At 56.8% G+C, this 25,043-nt stretch overlaps 1 protein-coding gene across 2 annotated transcripts; it reads right to left on the bottom strand.

Moving 5' to 3' along the window:
* Nucleotides 1–975: 975 nt before the first annotated feature.
* PPFIA3 (PTPRF interacting protein alpha 3) lies at nucleotides 976–24,181 on the bottom strand. Of its 2 annotated transcripts, none has more exons than XM_056135955.1 (29): nucleotides 23,909–24,181; nucleotides 19,619–19,873; nucleotides 19,287–19,388; nucleotides 18,818–18,982; nucleotides 18,281–18,355; nucleotides 17,453–17,527; nucleotides 16,944–17,165; nucleotides 15,336–15,482; nucleotides 15,116–15,250; nucleotides 14,397–14,480; nucleotides 14,048–14,179; nucleotides 13,697–13,759; nucleotides 13,527–13,603; nucleotides 13,145–13,274; nucleotides 12,452–12,639; nucleotides 10,692–10,914; nucleotides 9,732–9,895; nucleotides 9,485–9,612; nucleotides 7,590–7,683; nucleotides 7,090–7,171; nucleotides 6,739–6,939; nucleotides 4,510–4,572; nucleotides 4,318–4,344; nucleotides 3,196–3,371; nucleotides 2,369–2,466; nucleotides 1,968–2,143; nucleotides 1,801–1,869; nucleotides 1,485–1,656; nucleotides 976–1,051 (listed from the first exon to the last, which is right to left on the bottom strand). In XM_056135955.1, exons 2-29 carry the CDS (start codon nucleotides 19,856–19,858, stop codon nucleotides 993–995), a joined length of 3,567 nt encoding a protein of 1,188 aa, XP_055991930.1. In that variant the 5' UTR covers nucleotides 19,859–19,873; nucleotides 23,909–24,181; the 3' UTR covers nucleotides 976–992. The 2 variants fall into 2 exon arrangements, with proteins under 2 accessions (XP_055991930.1, XP_055991929.1); XM_056135954.1 differs by having other exon boundaries at nucleotides 13,145–13,289; nucleotides 23,909–24,180.
* Nucleotides 24,182–25,043: the final 862 nt, after the last annotated feature.

Raw genomic sequence — 25,043 nt, forward strand, 5'->3', positions numbered from 1 at the left:
CGGGCCTGGGGTTTGCATTCTCCGGGCCGTCGGGCACGTGGGTAGCCACTGAGAGAACTCGGAGTCCGAGGGAAGAGAGACCTCGGCTCGTGGATCCTGGAGGTGCTGGGTTTTGCTCTTTCGACGAAGAAAACAGTGGAGTCGGGGCCTTTCTGAAACAGTTCTCTTTACCCGTGATCACTGAGTGACGCCCGGGGCAGGGAGGCCGAGCCCTCCGTCCTCCCCCTCCCTAAGCCACGTCGCCCAGTGGCATCGTGGAAAGAGGATTCTCCCATGCAAACCCCGGGGCCGGAGGGGGCCGGGGAGCGCACTTCTGCGCCCCCTACCCCCGGGGCACGGACACGGCCACAGCACGGGGGGGCGGAGGGGCCCCGGGGCCACGAGACACTGGGAAGGGAGAGGGGACCCCGCCCACCGCCCACCCCGGGCACCAATGACCAGACGCGGCAGGGCGGGCTCGGGTGGCCCAGGAGGCGAGGCGAGGCTTGTAGCAGCGAGTCCCCCCCAATCCCCCGCTCCTCCTTGCGGACGGAGAAGGAAGACTTGGGCCTCGCGACTGGGGAGGACAGAGTGGAGGGACGGCCTCTCCACGCATGCGGCCCGGGAGGGAAGCCCCGCTCCTCCCCGCGGGGGAAGGACCCCCCGCTCCGATCGGAAACGGATCAATAAATTACAAAGTAGAGAACGGGGGAGGTGGGCGCGGGGGCGGGAGGGCTTCCGGTCTTCTCGGTCCACCCGCTCAGTCCAGTTTGGTCCAGTCCGTTGGCGAGGCGGGGCCGCGCTCTCCCCGCGCGTCTGTACAGATGGTCCAGTCCGCGGCGCCCGCTCTCCGCGCGGGGGGGTGGGTGGGGGCTCAGCCCCGCCTCTGGAAGGAGCTTCCGAGTGAGGTCACCTGCGGGGACGCCAGGAGGGACGCGGGGCGTGAGGAGCCGCCGCGCCGCCGCATCACCCCCCCTCCTGTGCCCGCGGCCGTGCTCACCTGCAGGTCTACACTAGCAGGAATATGTCCGCACCGACACGCCGTCTGCCCGGGAACTCCCCGAACTCTGGCCTGGAGGGAGAGCGGGCAGTGGGTCCGCGGGGGCGTCCCCACTGCCCACCCCCACCATCCTTCCCGCGGATGTCCCCTCCACGCCGGTTTCACTCCCAGTCTCGGTTTCATCCAAAGCGCCCCCAGTGCCTCCCTAGGAGGGAGCTGGCCTTTTCTCATGATTGGGGAAGAATGAAAGGACCAGGTCCCTTCATCCCCTGGGTAAGGAGGCTTCTAGAACGTGTGGGGGTGCACAGGGGTTACTCCTGGCTCATGCACTCAGGAATTACCCCGAACACAGCCAGGAGTAATCCTGGACCGCCTCAGAGCCAGGAATAAGCCCGGAGCACAGCTGGGTGTGGCCCCCCAAACAAACAAAAGCCCGACCGCGCCGATCCCCGACCCATCCCAGGATGCAGGCAGGAGGGGCTGTGGGGCCTTGGGCGCCGCCCACCTTCCGGTTGCAACTTGCGGAGAGGAAGCCCAGGCGAGCCCAGGGCTCCTGCTGCGGCCGAACGAAAGTTGGGGGGCAACATCTCAGCTGAGTCGGGAGTGACGCCTCGGAGGTCCTTCTCTCGGAACATCTTCCTCCAGGATGGGGAGCGGCTAAAGGACTTGGCGCTGTCCTATGTAGAGGGGCGAGGCGGCGAGCGAATGAGGGAACCAGGGTCGGGTCGTGGCTACACCCTCCTGCCCCGCCCCGATATGATCACGGCCCTGCCCCCTTGGGGGCCATAGAAATGACATTTGCATCCTGATCAGCTTCCCACCTCGTCCAGCCGCCGGTCTGTGCCCAAGGAGATGAGGTTGCTGAATTCTTTCTCCAGGAGTTGCCGGGCCTGCAGAGAGGCAGAAGGGCTACTGCGTGCAGTCTGGGGCTCGGGGAGGGGGTCCGCGGCGCCCCCTCACGCCGAAGCGGGCCTGAGCCGCAGCTCACCTGGGCGTTCTGCGTGGGGATCTGCAGGAGCAAAGCCAGGTCCGAGTAGTCGAAGGTCTCGTCCAGGGCCAGCAGCGCCCCGTGCACCCCGCTCTCCGTGAGGTTCGTGGCGAATTCCTTCAGACCGAGGCCGGATACCCAACCCATGACCCGCTCATTGGACCACACCATCACATCTGGGAATGGAAGGAATCCTTTGCAGGACCTTCCCAGAACAAGTCTGTCCAGTTGGGCCCAGTCCCTTCCCCCTGCCATCTCCCCACCTGGCCATGCCTTCATGTTGGCTGGACCCTCTCATTGGTTTACAGTGGGGGTGTTGCTCCCTAGTCTCCCTGAATCCCCCTCCTCCAGCCCTGGCTCAACGCCAGCACTTTGGCTCCCAGGAGACTCCCTCCTCTTACCTCTGATCTGGGTCTGGCTTTCTTCCCGCCGCCGCTCTAAGTCTTTCCGGTCATAGTTGAGCCGTTTCAGACACATGATTCCATAATGCAAACTCACTCTGAGAGGCAGGAAGTGGGGTCACCCAGGGGCCTCAGAACTCCCAGTGTCTGCCACTTCTACCGGGATCACTCCCTTGGCTGTGGTCATCTGGGACAGCTTGGGTTTTGTGTGGTTGTTACTTTGGAGCCACACCCAGCGGTGCTCGGGGCTGACTCCTGGTTCTGTGCTCAGGGGACCCTACGGGATGCCAGGAGTCCAACCCAGGTGGGCTGTGTGCAAGGCTAGTGCCCTTCTTGCTGTACTATCTCTCCAGCCCAAGCTCAGGGAGATGTTCCACCAGGTCAGTTCTAGACTGTTCCATGAGCTGTGGGCATCTTCAATGAGTTTTTTTTTTCTTTTTGAGTCACACCCGGCGATGCACAGGGGTTACTCCTGGCTCATGCACTCAGGAATTACTCTTGGCAGTGCTTGGGGGACCATATGGAATGCTGGGAATCGAACCCGGGTCGGCCGCGTGCAAGGCAAATGCCCTACCCACTGTGCTATGGCTCCAGCCCCCAATGAGCAGTTCTTTTAGGCCAAATTGGCTAAGGTGGTGCATCGTGCAGTCATTTAGCCAGGTCGTTTCTGGACTTTTCCTAATGGGTCATTATACTGGCAGAAGGAGCTAAGTAGTCAGGGTTTCCTCGGAATCAAGGCTCAAGGAACTCCCCATTACTGCTCTCAGAGGCCCAAGGCTAGGGGCGGGGCTTCCCGGGACTGTCCCCCATGGCCAGGCAGCTCCCACCTGTGGAAGCTGTCCACCATCTTGAGTTGGCCCCGGAGCTCCTTCTTGTTCAGATGGTCTAACATGCGCGCATCCACCAGCGATTCCATGAAGTAGCTGCGGTACTGGGGCAGCCCCAGGCTGGGCAGCCAGTCATTTCCCACCCACTCGTGGTTCATGTCGCCGTATGCCAGGATCTGGGGCCATGGGCAGGTGAGGGAGGGGTCAGGCCCTCTGACCACTTCCCATGTATGTAGAAGAGGGGTCCAGCCCAGCCCTCACCAACCCCCACTCCCAAACTTCTCTTCCCCCTCAGTGTGAGTCAATGGCAAATCTCTGCTCTGGACTACAGATCAATCCAAGGTGGTCCCCTCGCCCTGGTCATGAGACTATGGTGTCATCAGCTTCGAGCGTGGCCCTCAGACCTGCCGTGTTGCCATCCTCTGTGCACTGGCTGGCATCCAAGGGTCTCAGGCCTACCCGGGGCTACTGACTCAGAATCTGCATCCTCACAAGTTCCTTTAGTGAATTGTGCGCGAACCCTTCAGACCTGCCAGTTCGACACTCCCCGCCCCCCCCTCCCAGCACCATCGCTGTTCCCCCCAACTAAGGAAAAAAGGCTCTTTCAGCATTGCTCTCCCCTTTCCCCCAGCAGAGCCCACCCATCACTCCCTCACGGCCCTCAAAAGGCCAATGTAATGTGGCACATGGTCCGGGGCTAGATTCGCGATGAATCCAGAGTCCTGTCCCATTATCAGAAGCCAACAACCCATAACTCCTCCAGTCTGGACACCAAGATCACAGCCCAACGTGCCTCCGATTTCTTGAGAGTCCAGCGCCCCAACCTCCTGGCGGACTCTGCTGCCCACTCCCCGCCACCAAAACCGTTCCTAAAAGTGGAATTTCGCCCTCAACCCTCGGAGCAACAGGCTGCAACGGTCGGCCCCTAGAGCCAGGCTGCCCGCAGTGATGGGATGGCCCTGCACGACGCTGACCCCCGCCCGGCCATCGGGAGTGAAGAGCCGAGCTGCGCGCAGCGCCCCCGCGTGGCGATGATGGGAGGGAAGGGGCGGGCTCAGAGGGGGCGTCCATGCAGCGTGCACAGCCTGGTCATGCGCCCATTGCCCGCCCCGCGCCCCCTACCTGCTCCCAGCTGATCTCCTTGGTCTCCTGACCCGTTAGTGGGAAGAGGGGAGAGAAGGGATGGGTTAAGGGGAGAGCGGAGGCGGGCGAGCGGACAGGAGGAACAAGGAGCAGGGTCGCCGGGCCGGCTCGCCCCGCTTCCCTCCCGAGGGCGTTAGCGCCACCCCAGGGCTGCCGACAGAGGGCACTCACGGGCTTGGTCGTGGCGGTGAGGGATTCCATCTCCTCGTGGGTCATCCACACGTTTCCTGTGGACTGAGTAGGGGGGCGCGGAGGGTTGAGAAATGGCTTCCGGGATTCGGAGGGGAAGAGGGGGAAGGGGGCCTGCTTCGGAGGACCTCAGATCATGAATATCTTCTTTATTTTAAAAAATATTATTTGAGGCTGGAGCAATAGCCCAGTGGGTAGGGCATTTGCCATGCAAGCAGCCAGCCTGGGTTCTTCAATTCCCACATCCCATATGGTCCCCCAACCACCACCAGGAGCAATTACTGAGTGCAGAGCCAGGAGTAACCCCTGTGCATTGCCAGGTGTGACCCAAAAAGCAGAAAAAAAATTTTTTTTAATATTATTTAATTACTATTATTTTGGTTTTGGGTCATACCTGTCGGTGCTCAGGACTTACTCCTGGCTCTGTATTCAGTGATCAATCCTGGTGGGTTCAGGGGGCCATATGGGATGCCAGTGTTCAAACCCAGGTTGGCAGCATGAAAAGCAAGAGCCTTATGCGCTGTACCGTCACTCTGGCCCTTGGGACCATGGTTATCTGCGTACTACACCCAGATTTCCAGACCATCTCAAAAGAGGGAGCACGTGCTTCATTTGTGAAGGGCCTGTGACTTGCGATTGGGCAAACTGAAGTTTGAACTGGGCCAGGAGTATTGCCGGTGGCCTGGGCAGCTGGTGTCACCTGTCACCTCCCTTACAGTTTGAGAACTCAAAATGAGAACACAGACACAGAGCAATAGAACAAATGTCTGTGTGTGTGATACATTTTCACAGTCACCTAGTTTTTGGTTTTGCCCTGGGTGCCACACTGTGTGATGCTCGGGAGCTACTTCAGCCTTTTTGCTCAGGGATCACTCCTGGTGGGTCTTAGGACACCATTTGTGGTGTTGGGGTCAAACCTAAGTTGACCACAAGTGTCTGAAACTGTCCTATCTTTCCGAGCCTCATTGATTTGGAGGGGATTTCTACACCCCATAGTGCCCAAGGACTCCTGAGCCAATGCTTAGGGGTTGCTCCTGGTGGTACTGGGGGTGGAGGGTGACAAGGTATCAGGATTGGGCCTGGACCACCTGAATGCACAGGGTGAAGAATGTACTGTCCCTTCAGTGCCCCAACCCTTCTCCCAGCAGCCTCCAGGTTTAGGAGTCAGATATTGATTCCAATATTTATGAAGCTCTCCCAGGATGTCAGATACCATCAAAACACAGGACCTGAGGGTCAGGCGGAAAATGTGGATCGAAATCAGATCGGAGGTAAAACTGGGAATACAAGTCATGTTCCTCAGTGTGCTGAGTGTGTAGTGGCCAAGGATGAGGGAGAATGCTTTTTTTTGCTTTCTCTTTGGTTTGGGGGCCACACCCAGCTTACTCCAAGCTCAGAGATCACTCCTGGGGGTACTCTGGGATCCCCATATAATCTCCGTTGGCCATGTGCAAGGCCAATATCCTACCTGCCATGCTCTTCAGGCCCCAGATGTGGGAGTTCTGTTTACTTGTGTTTGTTAACACAGGTTCTAGGAGACAAACCCAGGCCTCCCATGAGCCAGCTGTGTACTCAGCCCACTGAGCTCTCTTTCTGGCCCTGTCCTCCTTTGGGGGGCATTGGCGCACACCCAGAGGGCTCTTCCTAAAGTATGTGCTCCAGCCCACTGAGAGATATCTCTCTGATAGTACCAGCGGGCTAGCCCATCCAACCAGAAACAGCTCTGGGGCCAAACTGAGGCCCTTAAGAGACGAGACAGGGCCTGGAGCCATAGTACAGCGGGTAAGAAGTTTGACTTGCACATGGCCTACCCGGGTTCGATTTCTAACATCCCATATGGTCCCCAAGCACTGCCAGGAGAGATTTCTGAGTACAGAGTCAGGAGTAAACCATGGCCGGGTGTGGCTCAAAAAAAACAAAATTAGCAAAGGACTGGTGAGTCAGGGGAGGAGGCAGGCTGGGGTCTCCCAAGGGAGAGCCTCACAGGAAACTAATGTGCAGTGCTCTGGTTCCCTGGGGTGGGGGCTCAGGGTTCCCTATGGTTTGAAGTTAGGGAGGTGGAGAGGCTGGTGGAGCCCACACGTGCTATCCCAGCAGAGCTAAAGACAAGGCCTAGGGGGTAGGAGCAGACAAGCCGAGGATTGGCTGCCCAGAGGGCGGGGGACGGAGCCCGCAGGCAGCTAGGGCTGTGATTGGTCACTGGACACTCACCGTGCGGGACGAGGCTGGAGCCGAAGGAGAGGTGAGCGAAACCATCTCCTGGATGGCGAGGCGTAGCTTGAGCCGGTGCAGGGGGTTGCTGATTCCGATCTCGCGCTGGATCTCCGTATCGGACAGGTTGGCCATGATGGCCCCACTCTTGACGTTGGCGCGGCAGGCAGCCACGTACCACGCGGGCATGCCTACCCACAGCTGTGCCGGAGGGCAGGCGAGACCGAGGAGAGGCAGACAGGGGAGGGAGGATGCATCTGGCCCCTCCCAGGGCCCCCACACCCGGCTTCTGGACTACGAGGAGGGGGCTGGGCAGACCGAAACGGCCCCTAATGGTGGGGTGTCCAGTACCTCCAGCCAGGAGACCACGGTGGGACCATCCCAGGCAGCAAAAGGCAGGCCCTGGCGACAGGCTTCTTCCAGGAGCTCGTGCCTGGGGAGAGGGTGAACGCAGGAGCATTTAGCGGGGGTAGACACCCCAGCACCCATGGCTCCTTTTGCCAGAATTACCACATAGTCAACCACCACCAACATGCATTTTGGGGAGATGATAGCAGGTTAAAAAAAAAAAACACATTTGTGCCTGGGGATGGGATTCAGAGGAAGAGCTTATGCCTGGCATGTATGAAGCTCCAAATTTGATTCCTGGCACCGTCAAAACTGAACCCTGACACAGATTTTTCTGGTATTCTACCTCCAGTCCCACCGAGAGAAGATTTTAGAAGGAAGGAAGCAAAACTCAGAGACTTCCCAAGGATCAACAAGGCAAAGTCAGGATCTGAAATATCTCCTTCTAGCATTTTCTTCTCAGGATGCCAACCAGCCCTCCTCCCTGTTGCCCCCACACTCACTTCCTCTTGTTTCTTCTGTCCTTGTCTCCTGGGCCTGTCAGCTTGGATAGCCCCAGGGGGTCAGTGGCCAGAGTCTCATCGGAGGGAGTTCCCGCTGGAGAGGGAGGGGGCCGACATTTGCAGATGTTCAAAGCAGGTGGGGGGGGGGGGCGCAGAATGGTTTATGGGGATTGGGGGTGCCAGCAAGACAGGGCCCCCTCAAGGGAATAGGAAAAATGAGGTGACATAAAAGGAGTGATGAAACCAGACAAGGATCAATGTCACCCCCACCCCCCAAAGGCAATGAAATGGAGACACCCCCCAAATCAGGTTGGACTTGATAAGAGGAAGTGATGTGTTTCCGCATTTAAAGCCTTGGCCAGTTCCCCTGGGCATAAATAAATCCACCAGTTCAATTTCCAACACTTTTTTTTTTTTGGCTTTTTGGACCACACCCAACAATACTCAGGGGTTACTCCTGGCTCTGCAATCAGTAATATCTCCTGGCCGTGCTCCGGAGACCACATGGGATTGCCGAGGATTGAATCCGGGTCGGCCACGTGCAAGACAAACGCCCTACGTGCTGTACTATCACTCCAGCCCCCAATTTCCAACTCCTGAATGTGATGTCAAGCAACTCATGAAATTCCTGAAAAATTGTCAATTATAATGAGAACAAGCAGGACTCAGCTCTCCTGAGGGGGGGGAAGTGCCTCCCATAAGGCTTCTCCCCAACCCACCCCAACTTTTCTTTTTTGGGGGGAGAGGTTGGTTCATATCCAGCAGTGCTCAGGACTTAACTCCTGGCTCTGCACTCAGGATCACTCCTGATGGGGCTGGGGAACCCTATGGGGTGCCAGGGATCCAACCCCAGTCGGCTGCAAGGTAGGTGTCCTCCCCACTTGGTATTGCTCTGTTCCCCTGCCCCTCTTCTCCTTCCCCCTTTCTCAACTAAAAAAAAAAAAAAAGTAAACGAGGTACCAAAGACAATATGGAGCTAAGGAACTTGTTTTGTATGGGGTCTACTTGGTCCTACTCCTGGTCCTCTAAGCATCAGGGGTGACCCTGGATACCCCTGAGCACTGTTGGGGTGACTCAGGGAACTCTTGACACTACCACAAACTTGAACCCTCATATGGACCCACCCATCAGATTGGCCAAGAACTGCTGAGATTGGAAAGGGGAGACCTGGTCTTCTGCTTGGGAAGAGCCCAAATTTTTTAAAAAATTTAAAATTAGGAGTTAAGGGGCCAGAGTGATAGTACAGTGGATAGGGTGTTTTCCTTGTGTTAGCAAGGCCATGCACACAGTCAACCTGGGTTCAATCTGTGACATCCCATATGACATGCCCCCGAGCACTGCCAGAAGTTATTCCTGAGTGCAGAGCTAGGAGTATCTGAGTATTCCCAGGTGAGGCCCCCAAACAAACAAACAAAACGTTAGGAGTTGGAGCAATAGTACAGTGAGCAGGGTGCTTTCCTTGCATGTTACAGGGTTCAATCCCAAGCACCCCCAGCCGTACCAGGAGTGACCCTGCATGTAGGGCCAGAAGTTAAGTACTGAGAACCATCAGATGAGGCCCCAAAAACGGGGGGGTGGGGGAAATAAATAAAATGACCAATGAATTTGCCCACCTAGTCACTTGGGTAGGCCTACAGCCAGCCCGGGTTCGATTCCCAGCATCGCATATGGTCCCCCAAGCACCGCCAGTAGTAATTCCTGAGTGCATGAGCCAGGAGTAACCACTGTGCAATGCCGGGTGTGACCCAAAATGCAAAAAAAAAATCCCCAAAAAACAAACAAAAAAAACCCTGTCCCACTCTAAAGAAGAATTACCAGACAAAAGCCGACAGATGAACATCTCATGACAGGAGAAAGGGTGAGATGGTGGGAGAGGAGTTAGAATCGGTTCTCACCCAGAGAGGGGCTGTCCCGGCCAGGTGCCACCATCCGTCCCTTCTCCTTTTTGCCGAAGAGACGCCCAATGGATGACTTAATGCTCTTCTTCTTTGGGGCTTTGTGCAGGGAATCTGGAGCCCCCTCACTGGATGAACATGACAGAGTGACAGACCCCATTCAGGGTACCTGCTCTCCCTTGTTCCTGTCCACTCCATCGCCTCCTCCCACACAAGTGCCTCCCTATCCCATCCATGTCCCGCTGACCTGCCCCGGGATGGTCCCCCATCTTCCAAGGATCCTGCCTGCAGTGCCAAGGCCTGGGTCATTCTCTCAAGGCGGGCAGAGCGGGGAGTAGGAGGTGGGGTGTCTCCTGGAATGGCTGGTCCCTCCCCTCGGGGAGCCCCAGTATCTTCCTTGGGGACATGATTCTGGGGACAAACAGGCAGAGACACTGGGTTGAGCTGGAATTGTGTTGGTTGGGGGAGGCTTCCCAGGAGGTAGAATGCCTACAAAGGAGTGTTTGTATTGCTCCAGGTTTGGGGGACCATTTCTGAAGCTGGCCTAGAAAGCCGGGTGAGGGGATTTCCGGGAACATAGGCCATGAAGGAGTTGGGGGGTCCTTAAAAATAACAAGCTATATTTAGTCTCACGTTCTGTGAGATTTTCCCAGCCTCAAAAGGAAGCTACTGAAGGGCTGGAGCAATAATACAGCCTGGAGAGCATTTGTCTTGCAGCAGTAGACCGGTTTCGATCCCAAACGTCCCATATGTTCCCCCCAAACCCCACCAGGAGTGATCCCTGAGCGCAGAGCCAGGAGTAAGCCCTGAGCGTGGTGGGGTTCCCCCACCAAAAGTAGATTAGACCTGGGGCTGGAGAGAAAACTCAGATGGGTAGCGCACCCTACAGGCAGGAGACCCCAACACCCAACTTCTACCTGTGGAAGCACACAAATCCCCGTGAATAGCCTTGATGGCACCAGAGCCACTGCTATCATGGGGAGTAGCTCCAGGTTCATGAGGAACTGCCAGGGTGACCCCTGTCTAAGACACTAGCTCTGACTCACCTATTATTCAGGGTGCAGGACTCAGTGTCCCAGGCTCCCTCCACCCTTTGGGCTGAAGTTGGTAGGGAAAGTGGGGTCCGCATAGGAAACCACTGGCTGACTGTTGTTGGGAGTTCCTGTTCCCGCCCCCCGCAGCTCTGTGAAGACTTCAAAATACTCACAGTTTTGTCAGTGCCCTCCCGGGCAGGGCTTGGGGGCGCCAGACGGGGTGTTGAGTGCCCTGAGCTAGGAGGGGAGGGGCTAGCCAGGGTGGAGGTGGTGAGGGAGGGGGGCAGTGAGCAGCTGCTGCGGTAGCGGCCCAGGGAGTCCAGGCCAGACCCCGACACCCGACTCTCCAGCTCCTCTGCCCTTTGCTCTGTGGTTTCCTTCTCCTCCTGGATTAGCCTGAGCAGGGGAAGAGGGAGCATGCGTGAGGAGGGTGTCAGAACAGGGAATCTGGGGGTCCTCATAGGCCAGAAGGCCTGGTAGGGGGCAAAAAGAATTCTGGGGGCACCTGGAGCAATAGTTCAGCAGGTAGGCTGCTTGCCTTGCATGCGGCTTACCCAGGTGTTTTAATTTTTGTTTATTTGGGTTTTTTTTTTTTTTTTTGCTTTTTGGGTCACACCCGGCGATGCACAGGGGTTACTCCTGGCTGATGCAGTCAGGAATTACTCCTGGCAGTGCTCAAGGGACCATTTGGGATGCTGGGAATCGAACCTGGGTCGGCCACATGCAAGGCGAACGCCCTACCTGCTGTGCTATGGCTCCAGCCACAGCTGACCCACGTTTGATCCCCAACACCCTATATGGTCCCCTGAGCCCATCCAGAAAAGTGATCTCTGAGCTCAGAGGCAGAAGTTAAGTAATGAGCACCACCCAGGTATGAGCCAAAGTAAAAAAAAATAAAAGAAATTTAAAAAAGAAATTTCTTTCAAATTCTGGGAAGACCCCAGGAGGCTGGTGGGTCTTGGTGGATTGTGATGACTTCACAGGCTTCAGGGAAGTTGTGATAAGCAGAGGTGGTGGACTATTGGGGCAACAAAATGATCAGGGTCTGCATGATATGCCTCATGATAACCAAGTGGCTCTGGAAAATTCCAAAGGAAGGAGTCACTGTGGACAGGAGGTCAAAGTTTAAGGATGATGGTCAGAGAAAAGCTCAGAGTGAAATCAGGGCCTGGGAGATTAAGGAGTCCTTTAGTATGAGAGTAGATGCCTCCAGGAAGACCAAGTTTGAATGAAAGGAGGGTGATGGTCATGTGTGATGGTGGCCTGCTAGGGGACCACGGTGAGTGTGTTGAGAGAGAACTGGCTGAACTGGGCAGCTGCCGGGCAGCAAGGGACCCTTGATGTCAACAGAAAAGTCTGAATGACTTGAGGCTTCTTGTTATACCAGGTGGAAATTCTCCATGTGTATAGCCAGGGTTCTTCATGTGTTTGGGTAGGGGTGTTTGGAATTGGGGGTCTGGGGGCCTTGTGTGGAGATTCATGGGGAACCGAGAAATTTGGGTACTGATGATATAAATCCTGAATTATTCGGCATACTGAAGTTTGTTTTTGTTTTGTTTTGTTTGGGGTTTGGGATCACACCTGGCAGTGCCTGGGCTCTTCTTGGCTCAGTGCTCAGGAGTTGCTGCCAGAAGTGCTTAGGGGACCATGCGGTGCTGGATACTGAAGCTGGACCCCCCACATGCAAAGCATCTGCTCAGCCCTTTGAGCTGCACTGCAGCCCTAAAGGATTCCTGAGGTGCTGGACTGAGAAATTTGGGCCCATGAGGGTGAAGCCTTCAATGGTTTGTAAAATTAGGAATCCCGGTTCACTGCTGCATATATATCACAGTGGGGAGGTTTCTGGATCTATCCTGAGATCCTGGGGAATGGTGGGCTAGGAAAATAGCTGGAGGAAGGACAATAGGAAGAGGGGGGCTGGCCTGAGGCTCACTTGATCTCCTTGTTGATGGCCTCCAGCTGCTCCTGGAGCATGATGGCCAGAGTCTGCACATCCGCCTGCCCGCTGGGCGAGAGCAGCTCTGCCCCGAACACGCCCTCTGCCTCCTCCTCATCTGAGCCGTCCAGCTCCCCAGGGAAGGGGGGCGGAATGGACCCTTCAGGCGCGGCCCGTTCCCAATCCTGGCCCTGTGGGGGGACAGAGGGAGCCCAAGTGGGTGAGGGCTGAGGTAGGCACCGCCCTGCCAAGCACGGATCGCTCTCATCATAGCATTTGCGACCACCCCGTCCCTCTAAATGTTCTCTCCATGGTCTTCTCCCTGGACAAGCCCCTTTAACTTGACTACCTGCAGCCCGGTCTGTCCGCACCACATGCCCACCCAGAACCTTCTCCCCAGTCCAGGGTTCGCCTGCACCAAGCCCAGTTTCCGGCTTGTCGTGTCCCCGCCCACTAAGCCCCGCCCCTTCCGCTGTCCTTGCGCCCCCACCCCAATATCTCTGAGACTCTCACCAGGCAGCGGGCGATACAGGCACAAGAAGAGACATCAAGGCAAACGGGGATGCAGAGGAAGGAGAGGACACCGGTTAGGGGTCCTGCCTCCCCGCTCCCTAGCCTCCAGTAACAGGGCTCCTCCTCCCACTGCCACCCACCATGCGTCCCACTTCCCCCTGTCCAGCGTTTGCTGACCTTGGATGCCTCGTCTTTGACTCCTGACCAGCGACCTCTCTTGCCTGCCCTGCCACTTCCAGCCCCATAGGGGTCCAGGTGGGCACCAGAAGGTAATGTGGGTGCCTGGGAGTAACGGAGCTCCAGGGCACTGCCCGGGAGAGACCTGTATTCATGAAGGGGGCAGCGAGGCCAAGGGGTCAGGGCTAAGGGACAGACAGGCTCTGGGCACGGACCTGGCAGTAGGATCAGAGGTTAGAGGTCAGGAGAGAGGGTCAGGGGTCAGGGAAGGGGCCAATGGAACAAGTCCATGGAAGTCTCCAGAGGTCAGAGAGTGGGGGTGGCTAGGGGACTGGAAGGGTTGGGTGTGATCAGGGGTTCCCCTGTAGAAAGCTCCTGTCACCTGGAGTAGGAGGGCGGCCTGCCGCGCAGCTGGTCGATCTCCATCTGCATCCGCTCCATCTCAGCCAGGAGCTGTTCCTGGAGGCCGGGTTGGAGGTGTTAACACCAAGCCTAGGGCTGCTGCTGCCCCCCCCCGCCCCTCCCAGCACCCCGGGCCCCACCTGTCTTTACCTTGTTGAGCAGCAGCTCATCCTGAAGCTTCTTCATGTTGGCAATCTCCTCACTCAGGGAGTTCTGAGAGGGACAGGGGTGCAGTGAGGGGACAGCGCCTGAAAGGGACCTCCTGGGGATAGGGGCTGGCAGCGGCCTGCTGTGTCCAGGGATAGGAGTGAGGGATGTGCTGGACTAGATGGGGGTTGGGAGGTTCCTTTCACGAGTCCCAGAGCAGTGTCTGGTGTCATCTCAGGAGATCAGGATTTGAGGGTATGGGAAAATCAAGAGCTCTAGGTAGAGATGCCTCAGAATCAGGTCGTGGGGTGCATAAAGACTCCTACAAAGGAGGAGACAGGAGATGGGGAGCACCTTCTCCTCCAGCGCCCCCATGCGCTCCTTGAGGTGAAGCTGTAACCGTTCGTTGGACTCGCTCAGCAGTTTGTCCACTGTCTCAGACAGCCGCTTGTTGTGGTCATCGTTCATCTTCTCTCGCTGCCGGGCCTGCCTCAGGAGAGGTAACAGGGTCCCTGTTCAAGAGTCCATCTAGCCCACAGCCCCGCCCCCAACCTCTAGCCCTGGCTCCAACATCAGAACCTACCCACCCCCATCTCAGGGCCCCGCCCCCACCTCAGAGCTCCGCCCCCAACCCCAGAGCCCCTCCCTAACCACGAGTCCCGCGCCCAACCCGAGCCCCGCCTCCAACCTCCCGCCCTCTCACCCGCTGCAGCTCCTGGTTCTTCTCCTCCAACTGGGCCTCCAGTTGCCGGAGTCTTTCCTCGAAATTCCCATGACGTTCCTCAGCCTGAGGTGGGGAGCAGAAGGGGAGAGCCATAACCTCTGTCTTTGCTCCCATCAGTCCCACGCAGCGTTCCGGCCTGCACCCGCACCCCACTTCTTCCTCCGGCAGGTGGCTGGCCCCAGCTCCAGAGTCCCCCAAGCTCCTCAGGACTCGCCACCATTGAAACTGTCACTGAATCCTGACCCTTTCAGGACATCCTTTCCATCCAGGCTAGAGAACACTCTGTTCAAGCCCTGCACCCTACCTCATCCCAAGATTCATTCTGTTTTTTTTTTTTTTTGGTTTTTGTTTTGGGGTCACACCCAGTGGTTCTCAGAACTTACTACCGGTTCTTTGCTCAGGGATCACTCTTGGCAGTGCTCGGGGGACCATATGGGGTGCCAGGAATCGAACCGGGGGCAGCCACATGCAAGACAAACCCTACCTGTTATATTATCGCTTGGGCCCCTCCAGTTTTGTTTTGTTCTTTTTTTTTTTTTTTTTTTTTTTTTGCGGAGTGTGGTCTTTGTATCTTGAACCTCTCCAGACCTCAGTCCCTCCTAGAGACTCAAGGCCCCAAACCTCTCCCCACCTCCCACAGACCCGCCCCAGAGGGCCTTGCTGCAGAAACTCCGGGTGAGTCCCGGGCTTGCCCTCACCTTGTTGAGGGCTGCCACACGCTGGGCCAGCTGTGCCTCTATCTCAGGCAAGGTCTCCGCCTTCTGCAATGTTTGCTGCAGCTTCTGTTTGGCATCATCCAGCCACTCGGCCAGCTGACGGCTCTTCTCTTCACTCTGTGGAGAGAACAGCAGGGGGAGTCCCGGGGTCACCCAAGCCCTCACACACACCCCCATAAACCCACCCTGGCCATGCCCCCACCTGTCGGTACAGTGATTCTTTACTGGCCAACTCGTTCTCCAACTTGTCATTGGCGTCATGCAGAGATGTGGCCTCACGCTGGGCGCTCAGGTAACGCTTCTCCAACGTTGTGATTCGCTCCTCCATATCTTCCCGCTGTGCCAGTGCCTATAGAGGTGGCAGAGGATGGCATGGACTACACCTCTCTGAAGGTGCCAGGGTGGGCTCAGGGAAGAGCAGTCACAACCCTAAGAGCTGTTAGAATTGGCTTTGCACGTGCCAACCTGAGTTGGATCCCCAGAACTCGCCTGAGGTAACCCTTGAGTGCAGAGCCAGGACTAAGCCCTGAGCATGGCCTGATGTGGCCCAAAACAAACAAACAAACAAAAAGTAGGCACTGGGGTAGCTTAGTTCAGCCTCCAGATCAGATGCCCAAGTAGACCCTGGCAAATAAAGTTCCTGCCCTCTGGCCATGACATAATGGGACCATTCCTGCCAGGAGCACCCAGTAAGGGGAGGAGGTAACTCAAAGAGCTAGAGTGTATGATTTGTGTGCAAGAGCCCCACGTTTGATCCCCAGCACCCATGGTCCCCTGAGTACTAAGAAAAAAACTAAACCAGAGGCTGGAGCTATAGGACTGCAGATAGCGCCTTGTACAAAGCTGACCCAGGTTCGATCCCTGGCACCCCATATGGTCCCTCGAGCACAAGAGTGACTCCAGAGTTCAGAGCCAGAAATTAGCCCTGAGCATCACAGGATATAACCAAAACACAAAAAAGAACTACTGAACAAAAAGAAAAAAAAAATCCAGAGTTTCCAAAAATAACCAAACTTGGGTCTTCAGGCCACCTGCAAGTTTAAATGGTGGTACGACTCTTCCCATAAACTCCCAAGGCTTAAACCCTCCCCATGTGGACCTGTAAGGCGTATAGCCCAATCCCTCGGCTTTGGATTCTCAACAGCTCTGGGCTTTCAGTCATGGAGCTAATGCCTGAGGGTCTCCTAGGACACAATGTGCTCTTCCATCCCGGAGACACTACCTCCCAGGAGCCACCAGGGGAGGTGGAAACCTGGAGCCCAGGAGGAATAGTTCTGGGGTTTCATGGGAGATGCACAGCCAGGTGTGGCCCCCAAAATAATAAAAAACAAAAAAGAAGATTTAAAAAAAGCTTCCCGGGGCTGGAGCGATAGCACAGCGGGTAGGGCGTTTGCCTTGCATACGGCCAACCCGGGTTCAATTCCCATCATCCCATATGGTCCCCTGAGCACTGCCAGGAGTAATTCCTGAGTGCAGAGCCAAGAGTAACCCCTGAGCATCACCGGGTGTGACTCAAAAAGCAAAATAATAATAATAAAAAAAAAAGCAAAAAAAGCTTCCCAACAAAAAAAACAGAATTACTAGGATCATTTACTGAGCATCTATCACATGGATGTACCATGTACCAATACTCTGGGGGGGTCATAAACCCCATTTAACAGTATGTGGGGAGCAAAAGTGAGGCTTGGAATGATGAGAGCACATGCTGACAGTGGATTTATTCAGGTGCCCTAATTCAGGAGCTCCATAACTACGCCAACAGGGGTGTGGGGGGAGGGATGGGAGTGCCCACCTGGGCCTCTGGTCTCACCTCCTTGAGATCTCGCTGGAGCTTAGAGTTGGCTTCTTCGGCTTTCCCCAGCTCGCGGTGGGCAGTACCCAGCTCCTCCTCCAGCTGGCTCATCTGGCGACACAGTACCGCCAGGCGCTCCCGCAGCTGGCAAACCTCTGCCCGCTGCCGTTCCATTGTCTCCTCCAGTTCTGCTGTACGCCGGCTGGAATCCCCACTGGGGCCCAGGCCATTGGCAAGGGACTAGACGGCGACAAGGAGGGAGGAAGAGACAGACCCTGGAGTTGGGTCACAGAGATGGAGAGAGAATGCCAAGGGGAGCGGGAGATCAAAGATCAGGAAGGGGCATAGGATTCACAGGTGTGAATGGCTGCAATCAGAGGTCAAAGGTCAGTAAAGGATCTTGGGGATTCTAAATTCTGACATCAGTAAGGATCATGCCCAGCATTAAAGGGATCTTCACACAGTCAGGAATTGAGTGACATTTACAGAACCAAGAGGGAGGGCAAGGCAGGTTTCCTGCCTCTTACCTGCCCGTCCCCCTCCTTGCCAGGCTCCTCCAATCCCGACCGTCGCCTCGACAGCTGCTCTCGAAGGTTCAGAGTCTGGCAGTGGAAAATAAGGTCAGGCCTAGAACTCTCACTATACTTTTCACTGTACACCACCACCCCACAATCTAACCTTAGGCCTGAGTCTGTATAAATCTCTGTGTCTTCATAAATCTCTAAAGCCCACCCTTTGTCTTTCTTTGGGGGAACTGGAGGGCACACCTGACTGTGCTCAGAAGTACCTGACTGTGCTCAGGGATCACTAATGGTGACATGTGATATAAGGGATCAAACCTGGATTGGCTTCGTGCAAAGCAAACATCTTACTGTCTATTTTATCTCTAATAATATCTATATTATATCCTCACTCTTCTGTTTTCTTTTTTGGGGACGGAGTTCCCACCCAGTGATGCTCAGAGGGTACTCCCGGAGGTGCTCGAGCAACCTATATGGAATGCCAGGGTCGGGCGCGTGCAAGGCAAGACCTAACTTGTTGTACTGTCTCTCCAAACCCCTTCCCCACCACCGGCCCTGCCTTTATTCATATCCTTAGCCTCCTGTAGAGGTGTCCCTCTTTAAACTGACATTTCCCTAGGTACTTGACCCAGATGGTCTCTTCCACTCAGCCCCAGCTCCACTTCCTGCCTCAGTCTCATTCTCATTGGGTAGATCTTCCCTTAACCGGGCCCAGAAAGTTACTCCACTGTCCAATCCCATTGGTTCTTTGCCATAGCCCCGCCCCAGCAGAATCTGGTACCCAGAGCTAAGCCACCCCAATGGTGGACTCCCCCTTCTTGGCCTTGACCCCACCTCCTGGTTGCTCAGTTCCAGCTCTTCCTCCAGTACTGCCACCCGCTCCAGCGCCATCCGCAGCCGCTCCCGGACCTAGGAGCGGTGAGAGGATGTAGTGAGGTGGATTTCAGACCCCATCTAGATGGTCTGCCCCCTGGGACAGAACTGATAAGGCAACATTAGAATTCTTCTGTAATGGGCATACTGCCCCAGCCAGCTACCACTGGTAGCTACCAACTTCATTTTTCTAATAGCTATGAGTGAAATTCCTGATTGCATAGCAGATTCCAAATAATCACAGCCAACACTCTTTCTCTGTCAGACAGCCCCAGGGTAGTTTCAGCCATTCCATTCTGCGTTCAGACTCTCATGCTTCTTTTTGTTTGTTTGCTTTTTGGGTCACAGCCAGCGATGCTCAGGGGTTATTCCTGGCTCTGCACTCAGGAATTACTCCTGGCTGGGGGACCATTTGGGATGCCGAGAATCAAACCCGGGTCGGCCGCGTGACGCCCTACCCACTGTACTATCATTCTGGCCCTTTCCTGCTTCTTATACCTTCTCATCCAGGGCCTTGTGGTGCTCGAAGAGGGATTTTAGAGCCTTGAGCACCTCCACTTCAGAGGAAACCCCGCCCGGGGACTGCGCCTGGCGCTTCACCACAGTCATGCGTAGTGATCTCTCGTGTCTGGACACCAGGCACTCCAGATGTTCCAGGAGAAGCTGTAGGTACAGGATATTGGGCCAAGGGAAAGAGACGAGGAAGAAAGATGGGATCGGAAGAGAGAGGTTCAGGCAGGTGGGTCAGCACATGGGTAAGAAGAAAGGAACAGGTCAAGAAAAGAGGGATAGCAGGAAAGGTACAAGACACAAGAACAAGACAAAAAGGGTGCGGGGAGTAAAAGGGACAGGGACAGGTGTAGGATTAGGGATAATACAGGGGCAGAGTGGATGAGGTCACAATTCTGCAATTCTCTCGAGCCCCACATAGATTCCACCCCTCAGAGGCTTCTCCTCCAACTCTTACCCGCGTGTTATTCCGCTCCGCCTTCAACTCGGCAATCTCTTCCTCCCGCTCCAGTAACTGCTCCCGACATAAATTCAACTCTTTTGTCAGTGCCGCAAACTCCTGTCCAGAAGTGGACAAGATGGAAAAAAAAAAGTGGTCAAGATGAGGACAATCAGATCAATCCTAATCTCCACGTCCCGCCCCAGTGCTGGGATTTTGAAGTTACCGCCCCTCCGCAAGCCCCGCCCCATCCGGAGACTCGGGCCCGCCCATCAACATAAACCCCGCCCTTCTCTGACTCCTCCCTTCCAGACCACCCCCTCTGACCCGCCCCGCGGCCCCGCCCGGACCTGGGGCAGCGCGATGCTGAGCTGGCGCTGCAGCGAGTCCTTCTCGTGGCCCAGTTCGCGCAGCCGTAGCTGCGCCGTCGCCAGCCCGTCCTGCGCTTCGCGCAGCGTCTCCAGCAGGCGCTCGCGCTCTGTGAGCATCGTGACCATGAGGCGCTCCAGCTCGCCGCCCGCCTCGTCCGGGCCCAGCGCCGAGCCCCGCCGGCCATCCTCGCTGATGGTGGGCATCACCTCGCACATCATGGCGGCAGTGTGGGCCTGGGGTGCCGGAGAAGGAGCAAGAAACAGAGACCGGCTATTAAGGACACAGGCGGAGAAACTGAGGCAGGGTCGCTCGGATATCACAAAGCAGAAACTGAGGCCAGGCAATCTGGCATTGCACCGAAAGAACTGAGGGCTCCTCCCGTTGGGGTCATAAACTAAATAAAATCCACTATGTTCAGGATGCCCGACGGAGCGAACGGGGTGAGAACATTTGGGGAAATCAAGGCCAGACACCAATAGGCCTACGCAGCAAATCTCTGCCTGGCTTCTACAGAGAAACAAAAGCCAGGAAACCCAAATGGCCCGAACCACGTGGAAAATCAGATTCTAGTTCTTCCTGTTAAGAATCCCTCCACTACACTGAATGAGAAAATGGTGGCCCTGGGGCCAAGGGCAGGCTGCGGGACCGGCTGGCCAGTGTATTTTATTTTCCTGGTATAATGCCACAGGGCTGTACTGCACCTGTTGTTCAGCCCAAGATAGCCTCCAATTACCAGGCATCTGAACCCCACTTCCAGAAAGAAAGAGAAAAAACTCCATGCAGGGGACCAGGTTTGAGGTGGGGAAATATGTCAGGAGAGCATGTTAACCATCCCCCCTTCTCCCAGGAGTTCCAGTCTAGTTCTTTCCTCTCTGGGGACATAGGAACCCTAAGCCTCTAGCCCTGGGAGCCAATGGCCACATGCCTGTCCTCCCTCCAGATGTGACAGTGCAGGCTTCTGAGCTTCTGCTTTTAGATCTCCTGACTTTCTGATCCTTCCATCTTCAGAACCCAGGAGCACAGGCCCCCAGGACAGGAGTCTGGGTGCTGAACTGTGGGAGGAGAGGAAGTTGGATCTCCCCGACCGCTCCCTCCATGCACATCAGGTCCAACGGGTCGGGCTGGCCCAGCCGAAAGCAGGAGGGACTTTCACTCTATTCCCGCCTTTCCTTCTCTCCCTCTGGGCAGCGGGCAGTCGCATAACCGGTTCTGAGATGGGCTCATTCCCAGCCGCACCCAGTGCTTTGCAGTCCATCTGAGGCAGAGAGGAGCAGGACTGAGGGCCCCCCGGACGTGGGAAAGGGGGTGTCTGGGTGCTGGTCCCCTGGGGTCTTTGAAGAAATACATCTGAAAATCTGTACTGTTCAATCCCTGAGGTTGGAGAGGAAAATGTTTATAAGCGAGCAAGGCTGCCTTGTGCCCGGAATCATCATGGAACCAAACCCCAGAACCTGCTTTGGAAGTCTGCTTTAGATGCTCAAATTCACTGGGCAGGGGATAAAACATAGCAAAGCCAGAAGTCAGAGGAAGTAAGTAATTTTCCCAAAGCCACAATACAGTATGGAAAAGAGACACATATTTGCACGTTTACAATGTGCGTGGGGTAAGAGCCGCATGCTGGGCGAAGTTGGGGAAAGAGGGTATACATAAGAACTTAGGTCTAGAACCCTGAACCAGCCAAAAGCAATCTCTAACTTAGTACCTAGGTCACCCTAGAATCCCAGACACACAAACGACATCCAAAAAAAAGCCTGAGGCGGTACAACACAAACCAGACAGGAGACATAATCTAGAATTCAGATGACGGGATAAGGCAGAGAACATAGTAAGGTCATGTTCATGGTTCATCCTGGGTTTAGGTGAATGCCAGAAGTCAGAGAGGACAGGAGTTAGGAACCTGGAAGTCAGGGTCCTGCACGGGAGGGGACAAAAAACCTAGAAAGTCACAAGGTGTTTGCCTGGAACTTGGAAGGGGCAAGAGGCAGAAGGAGGCACGCTGGGAATTGAGAATTTCCTGGCATAAGGACTGAGCTGGCAAAGGGGGGGCGGGGATGTTCTGGAAATGAGGACATTTCTAGGCCGAAGACTCCAGAAGAGGAAAGAGCCTAGAATAGGCTGAGTAGGGAAGTGGCAGATGGAGGAGCAAGCCCACAATCTATCAGGGGAAAGTTCCACAAGAAGGCCATGCTGGAGGAGAGAGGAACAGAACAGGTGCAGATGGAAGGGCTGAAAAGCTGGAACCCCAGAAACGAAGAGGTCCCTCTAGCATGACTGAGCGAGGGGCATGAGTGTAGTAAGATGGGCTGGACTCCAGAATAGAGAAGTGTCTGGAGCACCATTCGAAAAAAGTCAAAAAAAAAGCTCACCATTGCCACTCATTCTAGAACACAAAATGCCTCTGGCAAGGGGCTGGACTCTAGAACCCTGCCAGTTCTAGGTGCAAACCTAGAACTCATACTGCCAAGGAAATAGCTGAGCATAAGGCCTGGTTTCTAAAACTTTGGAATGCATCTAAGGAGCCAGTGGAATTGGAACTGGGCCAGGAGGCCTGCAGGAAGTGTGTGACCATTCTCCCAGGCTAAGTTATACCCGAAATTTCACATGTAACCCCGAACTTAGAGATGGTGGTGGGGGTGGGGGGGCAGGTTGCTTGGGGTTTAGGAGGCATGTGGAGCGCTAGTGTGGCATGGGTTTAGCTATAGGCAGGAAAGCCTGTGGAGGCTGATACTTGATCAGCTAAAGAGGAAAACAGCCCTAGGACACAGCTGGAGGAACAGGAAAAAGTACTTCACTTCTTCACCTGAGTGTGGACTCAGGGTACAGGTCACCGGGATAGCCTCAGGAAGCTGCTCTCAGAGTAGAGGCAAGAAACCCACGAGAGCACAGCACCTGAGACGATGCAGTGATGAGGTAGGGATTTTTCATGGCCATCAGAGAGGTGAAATAATGGGGGCAGAGGGAACCTTTGTCCCTTTGAGTAAGGAGCTAGATACCCAGTGGGGGCAGGGGGAGGGGTGGGCAGCCAGAGCAGGAGTCTAAACTGGTGTTTGGGCCCCCCTCATCCCTCAGCTATGCTCAGGGATCACTCCTGGGGTGCTGGGGATCGAACCCTGGTCTCCTGAATGCAAAGCATGTGTTACGGTCCAGTGAGTTGTTTCTCTGGCGCTTGGGGGCTGGGCTCCAAAGATGGGGTAGCTGGGCACTGTGGGGGGCACCCTTGGGTCTTAGGGGACAAGGTTGCTGGGGTCTCTGGCAGAGGGTGGGCAGAAGCCAAAGGCCTGTGTTCTGAGTCCCTGCTGGCACCTGGATGAGTTAGGGGGCAGAGGTTAGGCCCTCCCTTTCCAAACTGAGGGGTCCGGGGGCTGTTGAACTGGGTTTCAGAGGGGTGCAAAGGCTGGATTCTTCCATCGTGAGAGCTCAGCCTGGGCCTTTACCAGAGGGAGTGAGCACAGGCAGGCCTCCAGAACGGGCATGGGAGCTGGACCTCTGATACCCTGGCTCTTAAAGTGCATCAGGCACGGACATGCAGAACCTGACTCCCCACGAAGACCTGGGGTCCCAGAAACCCCAGAGGCTGAGGACCTGGGCGTGAACTTGGCCAGTGGAACCTCGCGCTCCCCTGCTCTCCTCAGCCGCCCAGGTCGGGGAGGGCCCGGATATTCCCGGGCCAAAGGCGCGGCGGGGGTGAGGGATCCCCGCGCCGCCGGCGCCCACTCCCCGGCAAGGAGACGGCAGCAGGAGGTGGGGGAGGCGCGGCGGCAGAGAGAGCGCTGACCATGGACAGCTCCGGAACGGGCCTGTGTCCAAGGCTGCCGCCAAGCCGGCCCGGACTGAGCCGACCGGGCTGGCTGGTCCAGCCGGAGGGCTGGAGATGGGCAGACCGGGTGCGCGAATGGGGTGACTCTGCGGACGCGACGGGGGGCGGCCGGCCCTCCCAGGGAGAGTCTGACACAGCAGCGGCGGATGTCAGGGGCTCTCGGGATTGGGCCGAGAGGAGGCTTTAGGTCTGGTGAGGGTCCCCAGGGCTGAAAGGAGGAAGCCGGGCTCCTGGGCCCGAAGGCGGCGCGAGGCGGCAGTATGCCTGAGATTCTGGGGTTCAGCTGGAGACTCAGGGCGCCGGGAGGGGCACGCCTGGGGCTCGGGTTAGGCTCTAAAATCTGGGCTCAGGGATGCAGAAGGGAAGCAGGATATTGGGGCGGCGGGTGAAGCTAGGCGAGGGGTCCCCAGGGTGGGCGCTGCCTGGCGGCCCGGGTTGGGCTCTTACCTACCTGGTCCGCGGCGGCTGCGGGCGGAGCTGGGCTGCAGGAGGGACGTGGGGTGGGGTGGGGGGACCGGGCGGGGCCCCTGGCGGCGGCCGGGGCCCGGATCTGTGGCTCCGGAGCCCTGTCTCCGCCGCTCGCGCGGGCTCCGCGTCTCTTGCTCCGGCTTGGGCGCTGGGGACCCCCCTCCCCCTCACGGTCTCACAGCGCTCTACCCCTTAAAATAACCCCTTGCCCCTGTCACCGTTCAGCCTCCCCCCGCGAGGCCGCAGCCGCCAGATCCAGGGGTGCCCACCAGCGCCCCCCCAAATCCCACTTTCCCCCCCAAAAAAAATTCCTCCTCCCTCCCCCCTTCCAGCTCCAGGGCAGTCGTGGCCCCTTTAACAGAGGACTGACAGACGGCGCTTAGTGGCCAATGGGAGGAGGTGTCCGCGCCGGCCGGCGACTAAACCCCGCCCCCGCACAGGCGGGGAGGGGCCGCGCGGGCGGCGAGAGGGAGGCGGAGCTCAGGACGCCTGGACCAATTGGCGCGCGGCGAGCAGCGGCTGGGCGGGAGGCGGAGCCCGGCAGGGGAATGATGTCACCCGGAGCGAGGGGCGCGCGGCATGCAGCGCCGAGTCGCGACCCCGGATTCCCGCGGCGGCGCGCGGCGGCCCTCGTGCCGCCAGCTACTGGCGGGTTGGGCAGACGGCGGGGTGGTCGGAAAGGTTGCATTTGTAAATCTGTGGCGCCCCGGGACGGACGCACCCGGCGTGGACGGTGGGTGAGAGGTGGGCCGGTGAGTGCACCTTTTCCTGCACCCCCTGCGCCCGCCTCGGGAACTGCACGCGGCACCCTTGCCACCGCCTCCCACGCAGGAGTTAGTGCGGCCGACCGGGCGCCCCCGGCCGACGCGGCGGATGGTTCGCCCCGCCCCGCCCCCCGCGGCCGCCCACCGGCTCTCGCTAGGGGCTTGGAGTCCACTGACCCGCGACCATGGAGAAAGGGCCTTGACCTCTACCCCAGAACTCGCTTCATGGCCTCGGGTGTTATCTTCAGTGTTTTAGTTCGGTTGTTTTTGGTTTTTGGGGTCACTCCCGGTGATGCTTTGTGTTACTCCCAGCTCTGTGCTCAGGAATCACTCCTGGAGGTGTTCCGGGGACCA

The sequence above is a fragment of the Sorex fumeus genome, unplaced genomic scaffold (genome assembly GCF_029834395.1).
Source record: "Sorex fumeus unplaced genomic scaffold, SorFum_2.1 ptg000122l, whole genome shotgun sequence".
NCBI lineage: Eukaryota > Metazoa > Chordata > Mammalia > Eulipotyphla > Soricidae > Sorex > Sorex fumeus.